Below are 26,761 nucleotides of genomic sequence, written 5' to 3' on the forward strand. Positions count from 1 at the left end.
CAGACACATTCTCAGTGGCACTTTTTTGATTGGTTTTTTTCCATTCTCAGATGCAATAAAGTTGCCTGGGCTGCGATGCACGTTCTGTAACCTGCACAGTTTGCTCTGTTTGCAGCAGGTGAAACAGTGCCTGGCACCTTTCCATGAGCAGTGGCACTGTCACACTTCTGTGCAGTTAATTGCTGCTTGCAGCCTGTGACAGGTGACACAGCCAAAACACCGGGCTGACAGCAAACCCAGCTGACAGCTGTCACGTGTGACAGACACATCACACGTGACACACAGACACAGGGGACCTGCTCTGGGCACAGCCTCACACGCTGATGGCACAGAACAGCCCTGGCTTTACCTGAGGGGCTCCAGCTCACCTGTGGGGCTGCCCTGGCTCCTTGCCTGGAGGGTGCTGCTGGCCATCCTCATCATCCGAGGCACTGTGGGCTTTGGCTGCTGCCTTTGCAGCTCTCTGTGGGGAAAGAGCCAGGCAGGGTCAGTCACTGGGGGCTCCCTTGCTGTGGCTGGGGCTGGGCAGGAGGCTGAGCTGGGCTCTGCAGCCCCAGGGACAAAAGTGACCCCTGGGGCTGGGCCAGCAGTTTCCCTGCTGTGGAGAAGAAAAGGCAGCACAGAGCACACTGCACCCATGGCAGGGATTCCAGCTGTGGCCACGAGCAGCTCTGGGTGCTGCCAGGCCCCAGGGTGTTATTTCTGTGTGCTGCCAGCCCAGCCAGGCCCCAGGGTGTTATTTCTGCCAAGGGTCTGCCCAGCACAGGCCACTGTGTGCTCTGCACCTGCCCTGCTCCCTCCCAGCACCAGAGGACAACACGGCTCCCCTGGCTCCAGGGCACTGCTCCTGCTGTAATCCCAGTGGATTGTGTCCTGTTTAACAAACAGCAACACACAACAGGGTCTAAATACACAGAGCACTGCTTATGCCCACCTGTGCCTCTCCCCAGTTTAGAAAATTAAACATTTTCATTAGTGAAGGTGTGAACAGAGTCTGGGCAAAATGTTCAAACATCATCTTCCTGCTCCATTTTGAGCCACGTACAAATATTCAAGTGATTCTAAACTACTACACTATAAAGAAAATATCTATGATGAAAAAGATTAAAACCTCAAAATCCCCTTTTTTATAAGCACCTATGATTTAACAGTTTCCAATTTCAACATTACATCTTTTGTAATGCTAAACACAGCTTCAAGTGAGAGTTACTTAATCTCCTTCTCATCAACAGGTAATTAATATAATTGTGAACTCCTTATCCTTTTGCACAGGGCTCCCTGAGCACAGATTTCTTTCCTCCTCTTGTCATACACCCTATTGGACGTAATTCAGTGTGCTGTGTTTGGTGCTGACATGAAGCTGACTATATTGGAAATCATTTGCATGGTTCACTTTGGAGTCTGAAGGTCTGCACTGAGCATGTTCCATGCAGTTAACTTTCAGGAATTGCCAGCTTTAGTGTCTTTGTACCTCCCCAGTAGCTTTTAAAGAGTTTATTCATTTGGCACAAGAGCTGACTGAAAATGTCATGTGTCAATATTTTTGGGTGGGTAATGCTGTATCTGCAAAAATATCAATAGTAACCAGTCTTCCAAGGCATCCCTTCAGCTGGAAAGGCATCAGGGAGCAGTTACAGGATATCTCTGTTGCCTCAGTCTACAATACAATCACACTATTTTTTAAAAAAAAATCTATATATAATTTTTTTTCCCCAGAGATAAATTGAACAGGCTTTCCAAACCTGCTACATCCATTAGGCTAACTAGCTGAAGTAATTAAATTATTGACAGACTGTCCAGCGCTCAGCAGAAGCAGCAGATTCCAGTGGCTGACGTTTGCCTGTGACACCTCATTCCCAGCAGGAAGCAGAGGGTGCCAGGGGCAGTGCCCACTCTCAGGGACCACGGGTACCCATGAGGGGGAACACGCACTGAGCTGAAGGTGCTGAAGGAAACACAGGCACTGTAGCTGATGCAAGCTTGGAACTGAAGTGTAAATATGAACCCTGGTACTGTCTGCTTAGGGAATTGTATGGCTCCTAGCTGGCTTCAGGGCAGATGGACTGGTGGCTGATTAAGATCTTTGAAATGTCTCCTAATCATAAAAAACTGCTCAGATTCTCAGTCCCAAAGCTCGGTGCAGCCCTCACTGTGGAGAGCAGAGTCTGGCAGGCTGGGGCAGAGGGCTGCTGGTGGCACAGGGGCTGGCTGGGCTGCAGAGCTGCCTCTCTGCTCAGTCACCCACTGCAGCAGGCAGGGAGCTGGCAGCTGCAGCAGCTCAGGCTGAGGCTGTAAATCCAAGCTCAGGGTGTCGTGGGAGTGTGGCAATAGGGGAGCCAGATGACAGGGGCACATTTGTCAGGATATGGGAACGGGAGGGAATGGGGGCACTGTCCCCTGTGGGGGCTGCTCTGTGCCCAACTGTGAAATGAGAGCTCTCAGCTCCTGCCTGGGCCAGTGGAGACACCACTGAGGAGCAGCAGAGCAGGCAGCCCGACCCAGCAGCTGCACAAACATAAGCAGGACATGAAAACCAGGAGGAGATCAGGCAGAGCACATCTGCACAGAGCAGGAGCCCAGAGCCAGCACTCAGCCACAGCAGCCCCTGAGAGCAGGGACAGTCCCAGCACGGCCGTGCTCCAGGGTGGGACACAGCAAGACTGGGCCCTGACTGAACCAGGCACTCTGGAAAACAAGGTATGCCAAGACATTTGTCTCTGCTGCCCTTCTGCTGCTGCAAGTTTGGTCAGAAAATCAGCAATTCCACAGCATGAGTAAAGATGATCTTTAAGCCACGTGAGAAGTTTTTGTTCATCTCAAAGGTTCTCAATCTTCTGAACAGATTAAGACACCAAGTGTAATCACACAGGCTCCCTCCTCGCTGCCCCCATGCCCCCCACGCTTGTGTGGAGCAGTAAAACATTGCCAGGGTCTCTGGAATGCTGCCAGTCCTAGAACAGCAACCTCAGTTCTCATTTGTTTCACTCACCTTGTGTTTACCAAAGTTCCCCATTAATGATCGACCATGAGACTTTTTTCCACCTTCTTTTGTGTCCGAGTTCTGTGCAGAAAAGTGCAACAAAAAGCATAACTAAATACCTTCAGAAATGTCTTTAAAGAGTCTGCTACAGTCTCCAAAAGGCATCATTTCAACCTCATACAAGTTCCTCTATGTCACCCTGACTCACTATTAGGAAAGTAAAATTACTGCAAATGAGACAAAGTAAGTTAAAGTCTGATCTGTGAACAAATTGAAATCCAAAATCTCATTACAGGACTTTTCTAATTTCTTTGTACACTTCACAGTTAGAATCATCTAACTGTAAAGAAAAATACTAACGTTAGCACTCGAGACAACAACAAACCATGTAGAAAAAGCAGTCTAGCAAAACCAGGCAAATAACAACAAACCAAGCCACTGAGTGTTCTTGAAAGCAGCCACAAAGGGAAAAGGGAGAGAAGAAGAATCTCCTAGCAGATAAAAGTGGACTTCTCATAGGCAGCCTGCAGGCTGAGTTCCACATTCCCAGCCATGCCCCCAGACATCAGCTGCATAACTCCTGGCAGCATCTCACTTCTTCTGTCAGGAACACACAGCCCTTCATCTTCTGAAGAGCAAAACAAAACTGAAGAATATTCCCCCAGCATTTCAGCTGGGTGAGTGTTTCAGTGCTGTGAACTGCAGCTATTCCCTGTTCAGGGCTGAGCTGGACTCACTTTGGGCTTTCATGATGATGAGGGCACTGGGGGCCCAGCAAAACCAATAACCTGTGTTCAGAATTTGCTCAGAGCTCAGGCTGGAAGTCTCTCTAACATGTAGAAAGGATCTTTAGCAGATTTTTACTTCTTTTAATAACAATTATTTGGGAAAAATCAAAGACCAGTAATGAAGAAAAAATAAATGACCAGTAAAAAACCAGGAAAATATCCCAACTGCTCCCTTCCTGATCCATCAATTACACAGTAACTCCCAGAAAAGAGCTCTGTGACACTGGTTCCAGAGCAGGCACATCTCCACAGAAAATTCACTCTGTATTTAATGTCCCTGGAGTTTGCATCCAGTTCCCCAGTTGCTGCTCTCTCATCTGAACCAGCCTGCAGCACATTGCACTGTGCAGTCCCCACAGGGGCTGTGAAGGGAGAGCCCACATACCTGCTTCAGGTTCGCACTGAAGCTCTGGTGAGTTGCCTTCAGCAGGGCCCTCACAGTGAAGCTGTCAGGATCCTCTTTGTCCCTGATTTGGGATTCTTTTAGCAGAGACTCCAGCTTTGTCCTTATGAAAGATTCCACCTGGTGCTGAGTTGCGCCGTTGCTCTGAAAGGCACCAGGACACCCAGCTCAGGTAGGGGTTTGTGTCCATCCCAGTGCACACTGAGGGTCACACAGTGCTCCTGCTTCCTTCCCTCTGCAAGAGGACTCTTTGCACAATCCTGCCTGATTCTGCCCTTTCTACCTGTGCCTTTCACTGCCATTCCCTTCTCCTTTTCCCCTGAGCCCTCCCAGCTCAGCTCACTGTCCCCCCACACATCTCCAGGACCTGGCCATGGGCTCTCTCTGCCTCACAGCTATCACAAGCCCCCCCTTCTCTTTCAGAAGAGCATGAATTCCCAGCTAATGCACTTACAGACACCCTAAACATTAGACTCCTTCTCCAAACAGTGAAAAAAGGAAGAGATTTCTGTTAACAGTCATCCAGACTATACAGACTCAAACCAGTCCCTTACATAAGGCACTTAAAGTAAAAATGAGTCCTGTAGAACAGCATGAACCTGACACAGGAATTAAAAACTTAGGAATGAAAAGCTCTGCTAACAACTGTAAGTAGGACATGGAGTGTGCATGTAAGAAGTGCAGAGCTGTCACACTCTGGGAACTGACTGTGTGCACATACAAAGCAGGGCTTTAACTTGCAGTCGTCCTCAATTTCATCAGCACTGTCCTCTTCTGAAACCTCTCCTTCCTCAGCATCTGCTCCAAGGCTGCAGGGCAACTTCTTACCCTAAAATGAGGAGAAAACACCCCCAATAAATGTGGTCAGTGTTAGTGCACCCAGTCTGCTCCTCTTGCTTCACCATCTGCTCCTAAGTAAATCACCTACTAAACTTGTGTGATATTGCTCCTGTGCACAGAAATGTTCTCAGCCTACCCACTTCATCAGTGGGAGACAGGAATGACACTCAAGATTTCTGCAGAAATGCAGAGGATTGATTTTTAGGCTGCATTTTGAAAATGATAATGCTGCTGCTAATGAGTGGGTCAAATTCACTTCATGCTGGTACCTTTACACTGGCTTTAATCCCTGAGAATTACTAGAATGATTCTTTATGTACACTTACAGGATGAAAATTATGCCATTATTTGAAATTGTTTGCCTAGTGAATCAATACTGCCTTTCATAGGAAAATGTATAAAAAGAGCAAAAACAATAGCAAAAAGATGAGAAGCTGGCTTACTTCACAACAAGGTACTGATTCCTAAATCTGATTTGATCTTTTCCAACACAGCTACTTAAATTGAGCAGGGGATGGGAGACAGGGCTTTGTGCAGGGATCCTGTGATGCTCGAGATAGAATTTCTCATTCTGAAAGCAGCTCAGCTCCACAGCAGTCTGCACCCACAGGGCTCCAGCAGCGAGAGCTGGAGGATCACACTGAAATGACAGCCTCAGACGTGCTGAAAAGGCAGCTCAGAAGTTCAGGTAAGAGCCCAGAGCACCCAGCCTCTCCTGCCTTCAGTGCAGTGCCGTGGGATTTCTGCAGGAGTGATGTTCCACATGATTTCCCGTGGATCCCTCAAACACCAGCCCCATGTGTTTGCACAGTTCATTAACCAGCAGCCACTCCAGAAAACTGATGCAGTGAAATGCAAAATCATGGCTGAGCACTCAAAGGGCTCCTAATTTAGGGTCAGCTCTGTACTGTGCACTGCAGCATGTTCAAACTAACATCAGACAAATTGAGAATTCCTGCAGCCCGACTGATGCCAAGGACAGGGGGAAAGCCAGAGTATCCTGAGAGTTCACACAGAAGTAATTGCCCCTCTGTGTCCAAGTAAATTAGACAATCTAATAGGGCAGAACTCTATTAATCATCCTCCCAAAGGTCTGCCTTGTGCTTCTTCCCTGTTCTATCCATCCTGGCCTTTGGAATTCCTTTCAGAGCAAATCTGTTTGGAGTGAGAGGCTCACACAATTAATCCTGCACAGAGCTCCAGGGCCTCCTCCAGCTCCTCCTGAGCTGCTCTTCTCCCATAAAAACAGCAGATGAACCATGAACAGAGTTCCATCCATGAACTACACTCCCAGCTGGGAGAGGGGAAAGGCAGGAAAGCTTCACTTTTCTATCACTCCAAAGTACTTTGTCCAAGGAAAGACTGTCAGATAATGTTTAGATGCTAAAGGGATATGAATGGTCCTCCAAAGAAAACCTACAATAAATATCACAAGCTGACTTTTGTGTCACTCTGAACATGCCTAGCAGCAAGTTACCTTCACTAGGATTTTCCCTTTTAAATCCTGAGGGCTGGGAAGCTGTCTGGGATCTCCAGTGCTCACAGATGACAAGTCCAGTTTGTCACCAAAAATCTCCTTCAGGTACTGGGCAATCTTCTTTTGCTGTTGAATACTGCAGTGGTTTTCAATGGACAGGATCACTGGAAACCTGGAGACAAAGCCCCAGACACTCTCAGAGCTGTGTGTGCAGAAACAACACCTGCATTCTTACCACCCACCTGGGAATGGAACAGCCAAGTTCTTCCACAGATTTGCCCCACTGTTTTATAAACTCTTGGCAGCCCCAGGGTTCTATAAAAAGGAACCCCACACTAACCCCAACCAAGTAATGAAAACCACCTCCTTTAGTTTTGAAAGTACCACCTTGTACTTCTCATCAATAACATCAAGCTTTTGGGCTTGGTTGGTTTTTTCCCCACAAATCCATTGTTGGGTGCTTTTTATTTAAATAAAGAAAAGGAAGTATTTTCCTTTTATTCTCTTTAAACTACTCAAAATTCTTGACACCCACTCATGATTTGAAACTACTCTGTGTGTGTGTGTGTGTGTGTGTGTGTATATCTCTGGGTAAGGTCCACAGTTTTCATAATAAATTGTTATAAAGCACCATGGCAAATGAAACAGATTCAGAACACTGCCTCATACCTCAGTATTTCCTCAAACTACACATGACAGCTTTTCAATTTTTCTGCTGAAATAAAGTATTTTCTGTAGGTAGAGAACATCACAGTATCGATTTTTCAAGAGAATTTCCCTGTGGATGTGAGTGGGAAGTTCTTTTGAAAGATAATCAGCAGCATCAGACTGTCCAAAGCCTTACTGAGTTTAAGAGCACAGAAAGGTTCAGCTTAGGCAGAACTCTCTCCCTCAGTTGAGGGGAAGAACTTGTGCAGCTGAACAATAAACAGAACACAGGCAATAAACAGGGGAACAGAATCTGCCCTGATGTGTTTAAAGGAATATCTGCACTTCCTGGGCTTGATGGTTGTTTTCAGTGTGGGATTAACTACAGAAAACAGGTGTAGCTGCGAGCCTGGCTCCACACTTACTCGTTTTTGATGAAGGCATATTTATTGATGGTTTCTGCCACGTCCCGGAAGAGGATTTTGGAAGTCAGGGTGTAGCCATGGTGCACAACTGGCTCCCCATCTGGGCCATCCCAGCAATCCACTGTGAAGGCCAGAAAAGTCTCACATTAAGAGATGCCCCCAGCCTCATCCATTCCTGTGCTCCTGCTGCCAGCAGAGCTCACCTGCTCAACCATGCAGGTTCACTCCACCTCTTGGCACCTCTCATTCCATCTCCCCCAACCTGCCAGCTGAGCTCACACTAACAGGACAGTCTTCTCCTAGGTCAGATGAGATTTCTGCATCCTAGAACTGTTTTCCCCTTGTATTAATTTGAGGTTTTTTCCTCATATATAAAACTACAAAGGTATAATAGGTCAAGTAATGTTTACAGCTACCTGGGGAATGCAGTTTTTGCTTCTGAAGATGAACTATTTTAAAAGAACTCATCTTTTCCCACTCCCAATTTAACTTGCAGCTTTTTAACTAACTGTATAAAGAGTAGCATCAAATGCAGCACATGCAGAATGGACCAGCATAAGAATGCTTTTCCTAATGAATGCCTGAACCCTGAATTTGTACCAATCTTGTCACTGCTGCTGCCTCTACAGGCAGTTAAACTTCCCAAGGAGAGAGTTGCAGAGCTAGTCCCTGGGCTCTGAAGTAGCTGCAATAGCTTTGAGGTCAAGGAAAATACCACTGCTGAGTGTTCTTGGGAGCTGTTCTGCAGAAGGCAATCACCCAGTTTTCTCAGGTTCATTTTCTCTAATTAATTTTTAAATAGAGATTAACAATATTTTTTTCCAGATAACTTTTTGTAATGCTAGTCGTAAAAAATTAATGTTGAGTCTAACTTTGCCAAAAGACTTTATTTACTTCCGGAAAAGAAAAATACTAATATAAAAACACTAATGTTTAGTTATTATTTAAATAATGCAGAGCCTAAACAAGAATCCAGTGTGATCCCCACGTTTCCCCATGGCAGGGGGTTGGAGCTGGATGATCTCTGGAACCCCTCCCAACCATTCTGTGATTCTCTGGTGCCCACTCCATTCTCTGGAGTGGTCAGAAAGTGCTGCAGTGCCTGAGGCAGCCCAGCATCACTGCTGGGAGTGTGGCCCTGAGCCCATGGCCGGTGCAGCCCCCGTGCAGCCCTGTGCAGCCCCCATGCAGCCCCATGCACCACCACCACCACCATCCCCGTGCAGCCCCCGTGCAGCTCACCTTCGACGCAGCGGCAGCCGGCCTGCAGCACACGCGCGTACATCTCGGCCCGTGACTGCGAGAGCAGCTGGTCCCCGCTCAGGTAGGTGTTGTGGGACGAGGCAATGAAGTAGTGGCACAGGGGCTGCTGCATGTCCTGGTGCACCTGGCGGTGCAGCGGGTTGGACACCTCGCACGCCGGGCTGCGCATGAAGCTGGTGAAGCCTGCGGGCACAGGGACGCGTCAGGGCGGGGAGAACGCTCCGAACCCCTCCCACAGCTGAGGGTCTGGCAGGAGCTCTGCGCTCCAGGGCACAGTGGAGGCCACCCTGGCTCAGACACAAATGCCTTTTCCAGCAGAGCTCCTCGGGGGCACTCCCGTGCTGTGAATGGCAGTGCCCTGAGCACGGATGGGGGCACGCGAGACAGCAGCCGCCCACAGCAGAACCGTGGATCTGCAGGGCACTGACTCATTGTCTTCACTTCACAATTTTCTTTTTCCTGCAAGTTTATTCAAGAAGATGGTACTTCATTTATAACCCTCTGAACAGAGCTGCACTGAACAGAGAAATTTTTAAAAATACCTCCTTTAAGAATGAAACACGTAAAATGTTTGCGAAGGATGGTGCAAACAACACCAGCCCCGAAAGCAGCTCAGAGATAAAAGCAGCTGCAGCAGCAGGTTAAGAGGAGCAGAAATGCTTGCAGAAATATTGTATAAGTGTCACAGCTTGTTTGTTTTACTTTCCTTTTTTCAGTTGCAGTGCCCTGGGTCACATCAGAAGCTTGTTGAAGGGAGGCCATACCTGGGATTTAAATACCATGTGGAGGAAAATTCCTCCTTCCCCCCTCCCCAAATCACCGTGTACATTATGCTGCTCCACAGAAGCTTCCTTCTGGGCAAAGGAGCACAACATGGCTTTTAATCTATTTCATCTCAGCTCTGAGATGTAAGCTACTACTCTCTGTAGTATCTGATCTGATACTAAATTGGATTCTGAATAAACATACCATTTACAAGTGCTTTCACAAGCAATGGGAATCAGATATTAAAACCCAATGAAAATGCAACTATCTGTAGTTTATTTCACAGAAGCCTAAGGGAGTGGATTGTGCAGGATCCCAGATCCCCAGAGCCGAGGCAGAATGAACACTTTGCTTTCATTACCCCACTGGGAGCAGGCTGTAGATAAACTGCACGGTACAGGACAGTTTTGTAAGAGTGAGCAATAAATCCCCACAGCCTCAGGCATCCAGCCCCACTCCTGAGGATGGCTGTGATGGATGGCTGAGAGTTGCTGCCTCACCACACCTACTCACATCTCCCCCCTGACTCACAAAACACACCCACACTCCCGACTGCTGATCCAGGGACAGCAAAAGCCTCACCAAAACACCATCAAAGCACTTCCACTCCACTGCAGCATGGCAAGAGAAAACTCACTCTGGAACCAAAACTTTTACCTTCAATCCCAAGAACATTTTGCTTCTTGTTTTCTTCTGACACTTCAAACTTCTGTATGATGTCCAGACAATATTCTGGTGTCACATTATTCATCTGCACAAAAACAACAGCGGAGGTACACTCATTTTTAACATCACCAGCATGTGAAAATCTGCTTAACTTGGAGGAGACAAACAGGAGTGACAGGTAGCCATCATTAAAACCTGTCATTTTAGTCTCAAGATTAAAATTAGCTGTTTAGCAGCCTTAATAGTTGTACTGGCCAATACTGCTGAAATGAGAACTATGACATTATATTCTTTAATATAATCTTCTTAGACATGCAGAAAGATTTGGCAGGCTTGGATTTCATTTTCATGCGTTTTCCACTCCTATGATTTCATTACTTCCAAGGGAGTTCACTGTGATACACAGGCTAGGAAAGAAATAATTACATTCTGAAATGAAAAACAGCAGCTTTTCTGAAACAAATAGGAATTTTGTCAACAGCTTCAGCTAGGCCACAGCTGAGGTTCTAACTGATTTGTGGGGCACTTACAAGTAGACACTTATGTTTCCTTCAGAACTAAAGGAAAGGAGTAGCTCCCATCTCATCTTTCCTCAGTTCCTTGAGTTGTAGAGGACCAAAGGGAGGATGAGGACTGGGTGGATTTCATTTCTCCAATACCAACATCACAGGAAGACAATACTGGCTCTCAAACCTCTGGCACCTTTCTTGTGCCATTATCCTGTTCGCTGTTTGTACTGTCCCAGCTAAGCCAACCATCCTGAGAGGCTGCAGGAATTACTCAGGATAATAAAAAAGAACAATTCAGTAGAAAAAATAACTGATTATCCTTGCTCATGTTGGTGTTTGGTTGCAAACACTGCTCAGAGCAGGCCCTGTTCTGGTACAAGCTGGCCCAGATTAACTTTTCCTTTATCCCCCCTGGCTCCTTGCTGGCCCAGTGTGGGCTTCCCATGTGCTTGAGGAATGGAAATGTCTAATCTAGTCCAAAGCTGCATCTGCTGGGGAAATGTCCACACATTTGTGCTTTTTTAATTGTAGCTTGAGAGGTGATGTCTTTGGCCTTTCATTTTTTTGTTGCACTTTAGAGTACTCCACTAAAAATAATATGGGGTGTTCTCCTTAAAGGGAGTTCTCCTGAAAAAGAAGCCAGTTTAGCAAGCTAACAAAAACCCCAAGCCACTTTTGTTCTGTCCCCAGGCTGCAGAGTGTTCCATATCTTGCCAAATGAGTAGCAGATGGAGCAGAACAGACTGTCCACAGATTTCCAAGCACGCAGACGACAGCAAAACCAAGATGTTGTTTGGGTGAGGGCACTGGGGAGCTGCCTCCTGCCTGGGAGCACAATCAGCTCTTGGGGCAATGCTGCCCTGCCCCAGGGCACTGCTGGCACTGGGAACATTCAATCTCCCTGGCCTCCCAGTGCTGGGCACTGGGAAGGGGCACAGGGGGGCAAGGTGCCTCCAGCCTGCCCAGCCAAGAGGTTCCTGCAGGAGCTGCTGGTTTCACTCACTGTGCTTTGCTGCTGGAGCAGTGCTGAGCAGAGCAGCTCCCCAGACAGCTCTGCCCACGCAGCGCTCTCAGGAGGGCACACAGAGCACTGAGAGGATGCAGAATGCCAGACCTGACACTCAGCTCCAGGTTTCTGCTGCATCAGCAGGTCCTTAATGTCCTTGTGCACCCCAAAGGCAGCTCCCCCACCTCTGACACGTGTTCGTCTTCCTGCCCCAGGTCCCTGAGCACCCTCTCACACCACTATCCTGGGCACTTCAAAAATCATCCAAAGCAGCTCAAAACCAATAAAACCTTCAGAACTCTCTTCTGTCCCATCTGTGCTTTGCCCTCTGACCCAAGTTAGTATTTTCCATAAAATCCTTTCCCTACACTTGAATGTAAGTGCATGGCCATAGACATGGGTGCAGATATTGCCCTACCTTCTGTTCCACCCTCAGAAAGTGGGCCAGCTCCTCAGCAGTGAGATGATCCTTCTTGTCACTGTAGCTTAGGAGCAGCAGGTAGAGATCTCGACGCAAGGACATCATCTTGTAAAACACTGAGAATTCTTCAAAGTTCAGGGTTCCTTGGTTCTCATCTGTGTCTGCCTCCTAAGAGGTAATGACACTCAGGTAAACATGCTCAGCACAGGAGAAATAAGGGAATAAAACAGAGCAGGACTTGTGTACACCAACAGAAAGGCAGTAAATTCTAGTCTGCGAGACTGTTCAGACACAAATTCTAACAGGCTAAAATAACTGCAGAATTATATCACCATCTCTGGGGTTTTTGGTGAAAACAGTTACTAAACTAAAGCCACAGATTCCCCATGAAACTCTAATTTCCTTATTTAATTTCATATTTATTTCCCTCAGAAAGAGGCTCACCCTGGGCTTTATTCTGATCTCTTGCCCTCCTGTGTGCCCTGCAGCTATCCTGGATTAAAACACAGCAAGAGGCATAACAATATCACCCAAGGCTTCCCCAACAACAGTCTGATATCTTAAAACATTCAGGACAGTATCAAGAGTCCTAAATGCACAATATTTAATCTGCAGCACTCTCAGCCCCAGCAGCACTCTGCAGAGGTGACAACTCTGCAGCAGCACTGAGATTCCCCAAGAAAACATACACCCAGCATCTCCAGGCTTGATTTGCAGTTTCTCCTCAGAGGTAGGAAGAGAAGAAAACAGTACTTAACACACACTAATACAAGCTTTTTCCTGTGAACATCTGCCTAAGAGGATTGCTTTGGATTTTCAAAACAAAGAATATATTCTGGAGAATGGCTGGCAGGCACTGTGTGGGTCTCCATGCAGAAAGGAGCTGCAAACTCCTACCACAGCAAGTAGGTGAGAGGAAAGGAATTCTCAGTTAAATGGTGTTGAATGGGATTTTAAATCATTTTAGATCTATTACATACCTTAAATGACATTCATAATTTGTGGGAACGAGTACAACCCAAATTAATCTCTGCAACACCACCCCAGCAGTTTCCAGGTCTTTGGGAGTAACTCCAGACTCCAAAGATGTATCTCTAATAGGAATTTTATGCCACAGAAGATTCCTCAGCTTTCCCATGTTTTACAGCAAACCAGCTTTGAGCTGGTACTGGTTCAGAAAAGTGATGACATATTTTGCTCTCCATTATGTCCTTGGTTTATCTTTCCTTTCCTGCAGTAAACACAAGGACTGGTGGAAAATGGGAGCTGTTTTCAGACAACAGAAGTAAAAAATTGGTTCTAAATCAATCAAATCTGAATGGCAAAATAGGAGGAAGTTGTTAAAGAAAACTTAATTACTTGCATAAAGCCAGTTTCTATTAAATAATTTTCTATAAAGGAAATGAAAGAAACATTTCAGTAGCGACAGAGTGACTTCATTGTCCATCAATGCCAGCACTGAACAGTTCAGCTCACAGAGCTGAAACCAAAAATGCAGCAGGAGCAGTAACATTGGTAACTTTTCTGTGAGCTTCGTGTCATTTAAACAACATTCTGATGTCTACAAAAAGGTAGGACTTTGAGAAAGCCTGTGGGTGCTGTGTTTTTGGTCCCAGGCTGCAGATTTGTGCCCAGAAGTGGATCTGAGGTGGCCCCTGGTGGCGCAGGCACGGACCTGGAACATCTGCCGGACCTTCCTGCGGGGCAGGCTGACGTTCAGCTTGTGCATCAGCTGGTGGATCTCCTCGATGTTCAGCAGCCCATCCCCGTTCTTGTCAGCCTCCTCGAAGGTCTGCTTCACCCAGCTGCCAGCGTGTCAAGGACAGGCACACAGGGCTTCTCCCCACGGACAAGCTCAGGAAAGAACCCCTTGGCCCCTGCCCTTAGCACAGCTCAGCAAATGCTTAAAACCAGAACTGCTTTATGGCAGTTATTCACAGCTCAGTTCACCACTCCAGCCCCTCTGCACTCCCATTTCTGGTGCTGGTTCCTCCTCTGAGAACGTGCTCCAAAGTTTTTCAATATTGCTGGGCTTACTCTAGGATCTTCTTTCACCTGTCCCTTCATTCTACCTGAGCTTCACTTCCCAACAGCACCTTTCACCCCCTCCTTGCACAAATATCCCTCAGCACCTCCTGCTAAGTTCCTGCAGTAGCTGGGAGAGGGACAGGGCCATTCTGTATGCAGTCTCCCAGTGCCACACTGGATAAAACAAACAGGACTTGCAGTGATGTTTCACCAGGAGAGAAGATAGAGCAGACAGGAGCAGCTCAGAAAAGCCATGGGTAAATATAGCAAGCTGAGGACAGGTGCAACAGAGCATGCAATACAACCCCAATGGACCTGTGCCTGCTGTGAATCGGAATCAAACACGGGAGATATAAATTAAAAATACCTGAAATATGTATATTTTCCAGGAGTACCACTGGAGATTTTCATGAGGCAGAAGAACAGACATGTTACAATTTTAATTAAGATGGCCTTGGGGTTTGTTTTTTTAGGGTAAGAGTGTTCTTTGTGTATAACATTTTAGTCATCACTGTTGTGAAAAAAAAACTATTGGAAAAAAAAGGCACATGAAGAAAATATTCAGAGAACATGAGGTTCACTTTGGCTACTGATCTACAACAGACATTTAAGGAGCCTGAAGGATTTGTACTCCTGATAAACAATGGAAGCTGGGAAGGACACAGGCATCTGACACAAGAGCAACAGAGATGGCCAGGAGTTGCTGAGATATTGAGATAACTAGAAATAACTGGTTCTCCCCTTCAAAAAGGAATTCATTAACAAAATGCATGCCTATCTCCTGACTCCCACGCAGTTTGATCCAGTCCCCAAGGCACAGCCCATGGTTTATCACACACATAAGTGTCCATGTCAAACCCATTGCTCAGGTTTCCATTGCAATCAGTGGAAGGGTTTTGGTCACTTAACAGGAGGAGAAAGGACAGGCTGTGCTGAAGTGCCTGGAAAGCAAGGCAGGAATATGAACCAGGAGGGGGCCTGGCCCCTCAAAGGATACTGGTCGTGCGTTCTCTGGCGCTTGGCCAGCGAGTCCTCGTCGCTGATCCCGGCCAGGAGGTACTTGAGCCCCGTGATCCAGGTGCGAGCCTCCTCGGGGTTGGACGTGATCAGGTCCAGGGTCTCCAGGTGGTTGCCATGGTAAATAGTGAAGCAGCAGCTGGGGTCGAAGCTGCCCTCGGCGTGGCGGTGGAAGATCTCCGACTGCCGGCCCTCGCTGACTTTGTAAATGGAGTCGATGACAACTGGGGGGAAAAAGAAACCAAAGGCCACGCTGGGACAGCCAGCCAGCCTCTTCCTGCTTCTCCCAATTCATTCTGAGTTATTCAGGCTCAGAGGCACTAAACTTTATTAATGTTACATCTTCACATCCCAAAGCCCTGTTGGACTGAAGGTTTCCCTGCCATGGCTGTGCCACGTGCCGGCTGCCCCGGAGGCTCCGAGTGCTACCCGGAACATCACAGGGCTGAGGCTACAAAAGGGAGCACAGGAGACACCAAGCATCTCCCATCAGCCCACGAGCCCCTGTGTGGCTCTGTAAGTCACATTCTAACACTGAACTGCCCCAGAAATTAGAAGAAATATGAGGAGGTTACTTTTTGCCTTTTCGCTCTTCCGGGAGGGCCTCCATCGGATGCAGGTCCTGTGCTCATCCAGGTAGAAGAGACGGACCAGCCCCTTGGTTCCACTCTTCAGCTTCACCATCTGCGTCCCAGACTGCATCACACTCATGCATCTTTCAACTGTGAGGCAGAGCAGAACAAATTCAACTGAGCAGCCACCTCACCCACTAAGGACATGACTAACGGGCTGCCCAGCATCTGCCAGGCACACCCCAGTTCTGACCCGAACCTCCAGGGACAGAAAGTGGGCAGTGCTGGGAGACTAGTCCTTCTTCACTGCCACCTTCTCCACAGAGGAAAATGGAACAGCTCATCTGTCTGAACACCCCAACAACAAAGGAGGCAAAGAAAACTTTCATCTATGTTGAAGGAAAACATTTTATAGTTGTTTCATGCTCATCTTATTTACATTTTTTCTATTACTGCCCACAGTGCTGTAATTTTAAACCCCATCACTCCATGTACTTGGACTGGTGAGATCCTCATTCAAACCCCACAGTCCTTTGGGCTCAGGAGCCCTGGAGTTTGTCCCTCATGCTGTGGCACTGGCAGAGTGCTCACAGAAGGACACAGACACATTCACACCCTCTCTGTGCTGCCACCGACCTTCCAACACGCACTGGGATTATTTCCTTTTATCCATCCCTCCCATCCAAATGATAAGGCTTTTTTCCTCCTCTGTGTTTTGACTAAAATAAACCCATTTCTTCCATTTCATCTCACATCCTCCCTCCTGCAGCCTTGCAAACACAAGGATCAAGATAAGATTTCCTCTTGATCTCAGTATATATCCATGCTCTTAAATTACCTTCTGGTTTTATCCATTCACAGCCTCTCCTCACTTGGTATCACTCCAAATTCATCTCCCTGGGTGATTTGTTTACACTCTGGCTGGCTCCCAAATAAACTCTTTGGGTCTGTCTTTATTTCTTATCACCCTTCCTCTCTCCAGCACTTCTCTCTCCAGTGCTGCTCAGTGTCACAGCAAAGACTAACCCACACTCCCACTCCTCTGCCAGAGCTGGGATTTATTTATTCTCCCAGCAGCTCTGACAGGCTCACAGGCAGTCAGAGCAGCATCTAAACATTGAGCAAACCAGGGCTGAACAGCCCTTGGCACTGGAATAGCCTCCCCTGGCTCCCTCACTCACCAGGAGCTGGCAAGGCAAACCCACATGGAAAAAACCCCATCAGAAGGAGTCTTTTTCCTGAGTTCTCTTTCTTGGAGGAAGGAGGGGACTGAGGTTGAGCTGAACAGAATCAAATTCTTCTGAAAGCCTCACATGAGTCCTTCATTATGTCCATAAATAATGGCACCCCCTGGATCAGCACACACTGAATGAAGGTGAGTTTGGAAGGGCTTTAAGATAAACCACAAATGTGACATAAATCAGGCCAGAAGGAGATGTCAGACCATATCCACGTGATGGCTGGGGCAGCATTAACTTGGATCTATCTGAAGATGCACAAATACCAGGAAGACAAACATTTACACCACAAGGGATGGAAAACTCCAAACCTGAGAGAAAAAAGATGAACTGAAGCAAAAATAGTCTCTAAAACTCCCTATGTACACCCACACAGGAATGCCTTTTCTTGGCAGACCCAGCCTTCCCCTGTGGAACTGAGTTTACATCAGGTTTGCCTTGGATTCCTACCAAGACAAACACCACTTGTCCCAGCACAGCAATGAGGTCCTTCCTCCCTGTGAGTGTGGGTACACAAACGTGCCCTGCTCCATCAGCCTGGCACACACACCACAGCACCTTTTGATTTCACTAATAGAGACATCACTCCAGCAGGGCTTTAGCTCAGTAAGAGGTTTAGCAACAAGCTACTCAACACAGAAAATCTGCTTCTTTGCACCTAAGGCTTGCAGTGACTGGTGAAAGTCTTACAAAAAGAACTAATTCTCAAAAAAGTCCCTCTATTAGCATCAGCTCAGTTGTTGGAGAAAAAAATCCCAGCCTGGTTTCACTGAGATGCCATTGAGGACAGTCAGCAAAAGGCAGAAGGGAGATGACCACATTTATTCAATACAAGAAAAGCAGAGAATGGGCCATAGTCAGGTAACTACAGCCAACAAAACCGGGGGAAAATAAAAACCATAAAAGGCAATCCAGTTCCTTAGTCACCATTTCAATTGCTTAAACATATCTACATCACGTTTGGAATTGTTATGGGTGCAGTCACATTCATGCTTCAGGCACACTTCAGTTACAGGGAATAGATTTTAAATCACTTTCTTTCACAAAGTGGAAGAAACCCAGCTCCTGCCCAATATCTCAACAGATATCTCTCCACTCCCAAACCCTCCTGCAGTAGGTCCAGTGCCCCAGGGAGCACCAGCTTTGCTGCTTGCACATTTCCAATTCCAAGGAAGTACCGTGAGAATTCAAACATTTAAAGAACAGTAAACGTGTAAGAGAGTTCATGGCATCATTCCTGCTGTGTAGGTGTTAATAACAAAGGCTCCACCTTCAAGAAGGGACTGGGGTAATGGAAATGCCACAGCAATCACGAGCCCACTGGATCTCAGCTCTGCAAACCATTTACAAAACACCCCATCCTTCCCTTCAGGCTATTTATAAAATATAAGCACGCAAATAAAAAAGGTCTTTTTCAAATCTATTCTCAGTATGCTAATGCCGGTCCCTTGCCAGACACCACACATTAGCATCTGAATCAGGGAAGGTATTGAGCAGTGCAGGGCAGAATAAAGCTCCAGAAGAGCAGTTCAGGAAGGATTTCACTAAGGAATAGGGAAGCTGGTTCCAGAAAAACATCTAATCCTGTAGATAAACCAGGAATACAGAGTAAATGAAGCAGCTCCTCAGTGCAGACATAGATTAAAATTTGGGGAAGCAAGACATGATTCCCATTAAAAGATGTTCTTCTAACACAAGGACTAGCTGTGCATTTTTTGCTCAAAGTCTGAAAATGAGTTAAATTAAACTAGAACACAATGTAGCTTATGTTACAAGATCAAAGAAAATTAATCTGGAAGTTTAAATAAAAAATCATGCTGATGCAATGTATAAGGAAGGTATCCCTGCCCATGGCAGGGGGTTGGAACTGGGTGGTCTTTAAGGTCCCTTCCAACCCAAACCATTCCATGATTCTATGATATTTGAAGCTTTAATTCAAAATTAAAACCCCCTGAAAACTACATTAACTTCTGTTTGCAGAGTTATGCAAACTCGACAGTCTAAAATCATCCCAACAGACATCCTGGAGTTTAATGGGATTTAATAATGAAAGACCAGTCTACTTCTCTTCCTCCCAAAATAACCCTTTAAAGCAATACAGACCTGAATTCAAAGAGCACTTTTTAATTTAGTTCAGCCATGAGGATCACTCCTAACACAAACCTCTCCTTACGGGAGGAGCTGCCTCTGTACCCGAGGGGAAAACAGATACAAACCCATCTGTGCCAGCTCGACCCTCTCTGGGGTGGCCACGCTGCCCAGCACGTGGCAGGCCCCTGAGGCCAGGAGCAGAGCCATGGAGCCCCGGGATGTCCCTGAGAGCCGGGGTGCCAGGCAGCTCTGGGGGTGCCCCTGCCCACGCCGCTCTCGCTGCCCACTGAGCCGGCACTGCCGGGCAGCTGTGGCCACTCCTCGGCACTAATCCCCAAACCAGCCCATGCCACCCACTGTCCCGTGCCACCCTCTGTCCCTGTGCCACCCTCCATCCCCCCGTGCCACCCTCCATCCCCTCGCCCCAATCCCTCCCCGTCCCCTCGGGTTATCCTTTGATAACCAGGGATGGCTCAGCAGCAGCCCCCCAGGATCCCCACAAAACCCATTCCCATCAGGGGCCATTCCCTGCACCCCGGGAGCTGGGAATTCCTCTGGTTTACATTTAATTTCATTCCAGCAGTCACACTGGTGAGTGCACTTCTGCCCACCCTTGTGCCTCCCCACAAGGACTTTGGGGTGTGCAGGAGCCTGCAGTCGATACCAGAAGGAAATGATTTGGGGAAGTAAGACATTACACTGAGCAGCATTTCCCAGCACACAGAAGAGCATTTTGCTATACAGGGCAGATCCCTGCAGTGAAACAAGCACCCCCTCCCATAAAACATGTTCTCTGAGATCAACTAAATATCCTATATTTAGTTGATCTCAGGCTATTTGGCTATTGGCTATTTTTTGCTACTATATTTTGGGGTTTAGTTACTCAAGAAAACACTATTACCTTTGCATTAGCAGCACAACTCTACTGCCAAGAGTATGCAGCAAAAGGAATTATCTGTCTCACCCCTGTTGCGAGACAGATAACTTTACTTAAAGTCAAAGATCAAAACAAATTTCTTATTGCTGCCCACAAACAGATATTTTATTTTCCTGTATGTTAAGAAATTAATATTTCAAAGTGCAAGCAAATGACAAAAGGTCTGGTCTCATCTTGCTTTTATGGACTTACTGTTACAGCCATCTGACAGAACAAAAAGATTAAATAAGGTATAAAGAGCATTACCAAACACTGAGAAGTATAATTATGAAAGAGGATATAAACTGGGCTTCTAAATGATAGGCATCAACTGCATTAAGCCAACATTAAGCTTGAAGAGATAAAAGGTACCCATAAAACGCAGGAGTTACTTTTCTAACTGCAGCAGCAGCTCTTCTCCCCTGCATTCAGTATTTGGGGTTTCTGTGTATTTTGTGAAGCCCTGGCACAGCTGCCCAGGGCAGTGGGGGGGGTCACTGTCCCTGCAGCATGTGAAAAACGAGTGGATGTGGCTCTTGAGGACCCAGTCCAGTGCTGAGCACTGTGGTGGTGCTGATGGTTGGATTTCATGATCTGAAAGGTCCTTCCCAAAAAAGCCCCCACCCCTGCACTGGAGACCAGCACACAACTGCACTGTCCCATCCCAGCAGGAAAATACCCCGGATCCAGCCCAAGCCCAAAGCAAACCCCAGACCCCCACCATGTTCTCAGCTGTCTGCACTCTCCTCCTGCACCTGTCCTGCATCATTCCTCCACCCTGAGCACTAAGCCTGCCCTCCCAGTAATGCCATTAAACACCATTTTCTGCCAGGTCCACCCAGAGAGCACATTTCCTCTAAATCCCACAGAGCAGCACTAATGCCAGCAGGGTGCTGATTGTTGGGGGTTACATAACAACCAAAGAGCCGGGGGGCACGGAGGGCAGATGCAGCTCTGGGCACTCCAGGCCCAGGCAGGATTGGGGTTTGGTTTAAATAGCCACAGCTCATATTTTATGCCAGTTTAATTTGCTTCACAGCAGCTTTTCCAGCCGCACGGAATCTCACATTAAGCTCCTTACAGTGGGTTTAATGGTAATCTCTGGGAAGTCCATGGACATGAGATGGACAATCAATCTCTCACACTTCTGCATTTCTCAAGAAACCCTCGAGGAAGCCACACAGCACCAGCAGAGACACCAGAGGCTGAAAAGGGCACAGGCAATTCATCTCAGCCCTGGGGATGCAGAGCATCAACACAAGTAACCAAACACAAGTCGAGACTGCTCAAAACAACTGGATGGCATCTAATCAAAGGAAATCACTAACCCTGGGAGGCAGCTCATGCTTGTAAAGTCACTAAACAGTATGCAAACAAAAAAGGGGTGAAGCTTAAGAGCAAAACCATTTACTATCCTGAATGGAGAAACAACCCCAAGCACAACTGAAATCTATCAGCATGTTTCAGCTCTTTGTAAGTCTGGGAACTGTCTGGTGGTGTCTTTTTTTCTTTCAAAAAAACCCAAAACAAATGCAAAAACCTGGGAGCAGGAGCTCCCAGAAGTCATGCCTGAGTAACACATATTTCACAGTAACTGCTCTTTCAGCCTCCCCTATTGACACGGCAGGCTCAGTGCTTCCAGGATGACCAATAACTCACCTTATTTTCACATTACAAGTGAAAGGTCTCTGCTCTTCACCTTTTCAAGCTGATCCCTGACAACCCTTAGTTTTTCTTGCCATGGGAGAACCCAGAGCTCCTCCCCAGACTGAGGCCCCCTCCTCTTTTGGTCTTAGAGATCAGAAAGAAACCAGAAGTATCCAAACAAAAGCTTGGCACTACAGTATAATCCAAAAAGGGCCTGAATGGTCCTTAATGACAAGCTTTGTTCCCTCACTGAGACTTCACAGAGCACTGTGCACTGCAGAAATGTCCTGCCAGGGCACTGCCTCTTTTACAGGGGCTGTGCTGCCCTGCTGGACACCATGAATAATGCATGTTTTCCACCCCTGCACAAGGACCCCTCCTTTTGCCAGCTCAGCAAAGTTCCACTTATTATCTTCAAGCAATTAGCCCAGGTTTCATCCTTTCTTCAGAAACAGCTCCACCAGAGCTGTCCATTGTGAGAGCCCTGGTGCCACAGCAGCACAGCGTGGCTGAGGACTGTAAGTTTTCCATGAGGAGTATGGAATTAATCCTTTGTCAACACTGAAAAGCACAATCGTCTGAGCACAGCCATGGCCAAGTGCCAAGGCACATTGTCACATCAATGGGGTGAACAAGGAGCACAGATTTATTAAGCAAACACAGTTAAGTTTGCACATCCTAATCCTCTTTCTTCCTGGAGGATCCCTCAGCAGGGAGGGCACAGCAGTTGATTATGACACTCCAGAAAGTGGAGAAAGCAGGAGGTGGGAAGAAAAGGAGCAGGAGAGTTTCCTGCTGGTGCCCCTGCCAAGGGGAGGACGGGCACACAGGTGTGTGGTGTCACTGTGCCAGATCCAGGGTGGCTTTCAGGACCCTCCCTCTGTGTGACCATGGCACAGAGCACCAGGCACCATCCCCAGCTCTGTGCCCATGTCCCCAAAGGGAACCCCGGGGCTCCCCAGGCGGGGGAAGCTCTGCTCAGGAGGGCAATGCCTCCCTCACTGCAGCTGAGCCACCTCTGCAGTGCCAGGGGCTCCTCCTTGGAGGCCTCCCTGCTGGCAGAGAGCAGTCTGAGCATCCCAGGAGCCGTGCCTCTGGATGCAGGGCTAGAGAACAGAGCTCTTTCTTTGCCAGAATCCCATATCTGCCCTCTAAAAAAATCAATAAGTACATAAATAAGGATCATACACCAGTGAATCAGATCTTATTCTCAGCCTCCCTGTGTTGTATGAGGCAACAAATACAATTTCCACCACAACACAGAGCTAGGGCAGACCTCATTCACCACATGGCCCTTTGTATGTCACACCTCCCACTTAACTTCACCATTTTAACAAAAAATAGGAAAAAAACCCCACCACCAAAAGGCCCTTCCTAGAGCATGCTCCTGTGCCCACACAGAGATGTGCAGAGGATGAACTGTCCCAGCCTCAGTGCAAGCAGCCAGCTCTGATGTCTGCAGATTGATCAGCAAACAGCCACGTGTGGCGGCACCTCAGCCCCTGTCAGCACCACGGCCGGGGAGGGGAGTGCCCTGGTGACAAGGCACAGGAGCAGATGGAAGAGGGATCCAGCCCCCAGGACCTGGGGCCAGGCTGGAGGGAGCACTGCTTCCCTCCAGGCTGCCAAAGAAAGCCACATCTGGGGCTCAGCTAGAGACTAGGAAGGGGGAAAAAAGCAGAACAGAATGGAAGGTGAAGTTAATTAACCTTTAAAAGTAATGAATGGAGACTGCAGTGCAATGGATGATATGAACTAATTTATTCACCCTCCTCAGAAGTAGTCATTTTGCTAAAGAAACATGTTTATCTATTCTATTCTAAATTACCTGGGTGCAAGTCACCGACAGTGAGTCATCTGTGGGCAAACAATGAACTGACAGTCTCAAACACCAAAGTGATTTTATTACTGAAAATGGTGCTGGTTTGTGCATCTGAGTTCCAGGCTGATCAACGTTTCTGTGGGTAACGTGGGAACACCTGTGAGTCCCTTCTCTGCTGTTGGATAACCTGCCACAGCACAGGCTCGAGCTCCCTGCCCTACAGCCAGGTTTGCTGGCACTCCCAAGGAAAAGCCAGCCTGGGCTCCTCACAGCTCCCACTTCAGTCAGGGAAGGAGACACGGAGCAGCACTGGCTCCCTGAGGCATCAGCTGCTGGAGGAAGGAGGAAAAAGCAGCACACACACCTCTTGCAGCAAGCTCAGTGCTGGACAGAGCTGGGAAGGTTTCTGTCAGCACGTTCTGATCACAGCCCCTGGTGTCCCCAAGCTCCTGTGTGCCACCACTGACCCCAGCGTGGCACTGGGGCAGCTCAGGCTCCAGCAAAGCACTGAAGGAGTTACCTCAACAATTCTAATCTATGCCCCAGGGTTTTGCAAAGACAGCAGCTCTTCAGCAAATGACAAAAATGTTTCCCCTAACACCATGACAGTGTACTGTGGATTTATTGAAACGAGTAGATTCCATTCATAAGCACCAAAACCACGAACACTGAGCAGTTAGCAAGCACACAACCTAGGTACTCCCTGGCCAGCCACATCCTCTGCAGAGCTGGTGAGACACTGCCCCTGGAGCCATCCAGCTCCAGCACCCTCTGCCCCCTCAGCAGGGCCATGCAGGGACACTTTGTGGTGCCCCACTGTGACACTCGGGTCAGGCAGCACTCAGGGCCACATTGGGCAACCTCCTCAGGATAGTCAAACCACCTGGAGGCTTTCCACCTGCCAAAGCTGCATGTGCATGTGCTAACTTCTTGTGAGTGCACTTAATGCTGAGACCGACTTAAGCTTAAGGAATGAAACCTATGGATGACCAAGTTTTTCCCAGGAGATTGGTGCCTTCCATATCCACTGAGACCAGTTTGCTGTTCCAGGCTAATTCCCTCACATATCAGGATTCCAGAGCCTACACTCAGTGCCTGGACAGGTGCCTGGACAGCTGCAGGCACAGGAGTCCAAAGCAGCACTAATAAGGACATTAAACAGGGCACTGCCATTGTCCCTGCTACAGGGGGAGCCCGGCCATGACCCCACCTCTGAGCCACCAAACCTCAGCGCCAGGGACACCCCAGGACAGCAGGGACAGCCACTCGCTGCTCTACAGCCCTGGCTGCCCTTCCCACACAGAGGTGGCACTGCCACAACCAAGGATGACCAACTGGAATTGGCCTTGCTATCACATCTGGGTGAGCAAGGGACTGCAGGATGACCTGGAGCAGAACTCCAGCCTCAGCCGAGTTCTCTGCTGTGGAATGTGCTTACCCACACACACAGGGCCAAGAGATTCAAAACTTGAACCTGATGCTCTCCTTGCAGGCCTGTTCCAGCCCCTCCAGGAGAGCTGGCTGCTGTGAATTATTCAGTGGGGCCATATCCATTACCTGCTGCACCTGGGAAGGCAGATGGAGTAACACCTGCCCTCCTTTAGCCACGGCCACCAGAGCTCCATGGAGAGCTCTGGGTACCCAACACCTGGGAAAGAACAGCAGCCTTTGGCACCACAGCCCAGCAGCCCCAGCACAGGCAGCCCTCCCCGCAGGGCATCCTCAAATAACTCACTTTTGCCTAAAATAGGCTCTGGTTTTTATACAATAGCTGTGCCTATTCCCAGAGACTTCCAGCAGATAAAAAATATCTACCAAAATCAACTACGACAGATACAAAGAAAAAAAAGTATCAACTGCCAACACTGCCCTGAAATTTTCTAACATCTTATAACGGGAAAGATGATATTTCAAAAGTATAATCCATGACTTTTGATGGCTTTATTTCAGATTAGCTTGTTTGATTTTAAATTACAGATAATCTAGTCACAAAAATTTCCTAAGCACTACACAATTCTGGCAAAAAAAGCCCTTATACTAAATGTATTTTCTAAGTGTTTTCTTTACAAGAACATAATCCAACATCCTTAAGGATGAGCAAAAGACAAAAATTAACTTTAATCTACCATGATTTCTCCTTCTCTCTACAGCATTCACTCTCTATCCACTTAGAGGCTTAAGCTAACTGCCACTTTCCATTCAGCACTGACTTAATTGAAAAAAATAGATGTTATAAACTACAAGATACTGAAGAAAGTTATTCAAGATGTCTTCCTTTTTTGTACCATCTCCTGCAATTCTTAGAAAGACATCTTTTATCCAGTGCTTTCATTCAAATTTTACATACCACTTGCAAATGTGTTATACTATTTATAAGTGCTACTAAAAAAAACCCAACTCTTCTCCACTGAAAGCCACAGCAAAATTCCCAACAGATGAAAAGGTCAAGAATGTTTTTATTCAAGGCAAACACATTTGTAATAATTTAGGCTAACGCAGAAGTGCAGTTTGTTCTCATCAAAAGAGCAGCATCTCAAACACAAGCTACGTGTTTTCATAGAGAAATTGACTTGACTTTCAAGTCAATACAAACCCACCAGGTTTTCTTGTTAAACATTCAGGAATAGATACACAGCTGTTATACCAACAATGTCCACACAAACACTGCAATTTACCAAACCCAAGGGTTAAGTTACCTGATTTTTCTATAACCATTTCCAGACACATTACGAGCTCGTCCCATGGCAATTCCAAACTCAAACATCCTTACCTTTTTCTGGACTTAAATTTTTATATACTTCAAGGTCTGCCATTAAATTTGTAACTCAGGCATTATTGGCAAGCAGAATGGAAATTCTCCCTTCGGGAAAGGCTCAGTTTGATCTTCGTGCCTTCAGAGCCAACACATTTGGAAAGCAATCCTTGGAAGTACAGCCGAGCACTGCTCCTCGGGATGAGCCAGGCAAACTCGGTGATCCATAGCACAAATGCAGAGGCGAGAGCCGGTAACTTCTCTCAGGCTGGAGGAGCGCAGGCTGAGCCGGCAGCATCTGCCCGTGCTGCAGCTGCGGGGCGGCGCTGCTCCCGCGTCCCCGCACACCGCGCCGGGCACGGCAGCGCTCCGGGCACCGCCAGGGCTCCGGGCACCGAGCGTGCCCGCCCCGGCAAGCGCAGGGACTCCCGCGGGCAGGGATTAGCACACTCCAGCTCGGGAGCGGCGGAGTGACGCAGGCTGAATG

General features: G+C 47.6%; 1 protein-coding gene across 1 annotated transcript in view; it reads right to left on the minus strand.

Annotated features, from left to right (window-relative positions):
• Positions 1-26,525, minus strand: part of PLCH1 (phospholipase C eta 1) — a 36,564-nt gene extending 10,039 nt beyond the window's left edge. Inside the window, exons 1-13 of the mRNA XM_050978184.1 lie at positions 26,293-26,525; positions 15,812-15,958; positions 15,217-15,460; positions 13,867-13,996; positions 12,189-12,359; positions 10,247-10,340; positions 8,804-9,007; positions 7,562-7,682; positions 6,489-6,660; positions 4,893-5,000; positions 4,154-4,315; positions 2,990-3,061; positions 369-463 (exon numbers count right to left, since the gene is read on the minus strand). Coding sequence (XP_050834141.1) covers positions 369-463; positions 2,990-3,061; positions 4,154-4,315; positions 4,893-5,000; positions 6,489-6,660; positions 7,562-7,682; positions 8,804-9,007; positions 10,247-10,340; positions 12,189-12,359; positions 13,867-13,996; positions 15,217-15,460; positions 15,812-15,958; positions 26,293-26,335 — 1,763 coding nt within the window. The 5' untranslated portion in view covers positions 26,336-26,525. The remainder of the gene's footprint in view (positions 1-368; positions 464-2,989; positions 3,062-4,153; positions 4,316-4,892; positions 5,001-6,488; positions 6,661-7,561; positions 7,683-8,803; positions 9,008-10,246; positions 10,341-12,188; positions 12,360-13,866; positions 13,997-15,216; positions 15,461-15,811; positions 15,959-26,292) is intronic.
• Between the last annotated feature and the right edge of the window lie 236 nt (positions 26,526-26,761).

This window comes from Serinus canaria, chromosome 9 (genome assembly GCF_022539315.1).
Source record: "Serinus canaria isolate serCan28SL12 chromosome 9, serCan2020, whole genome shotgun sequence".
Taxonomy (NCBI): Eukaryota; Metazoa; Chordata; class Aves; order Passeriformes; family Fringillidae; genus Serinus; species Serinus canaria.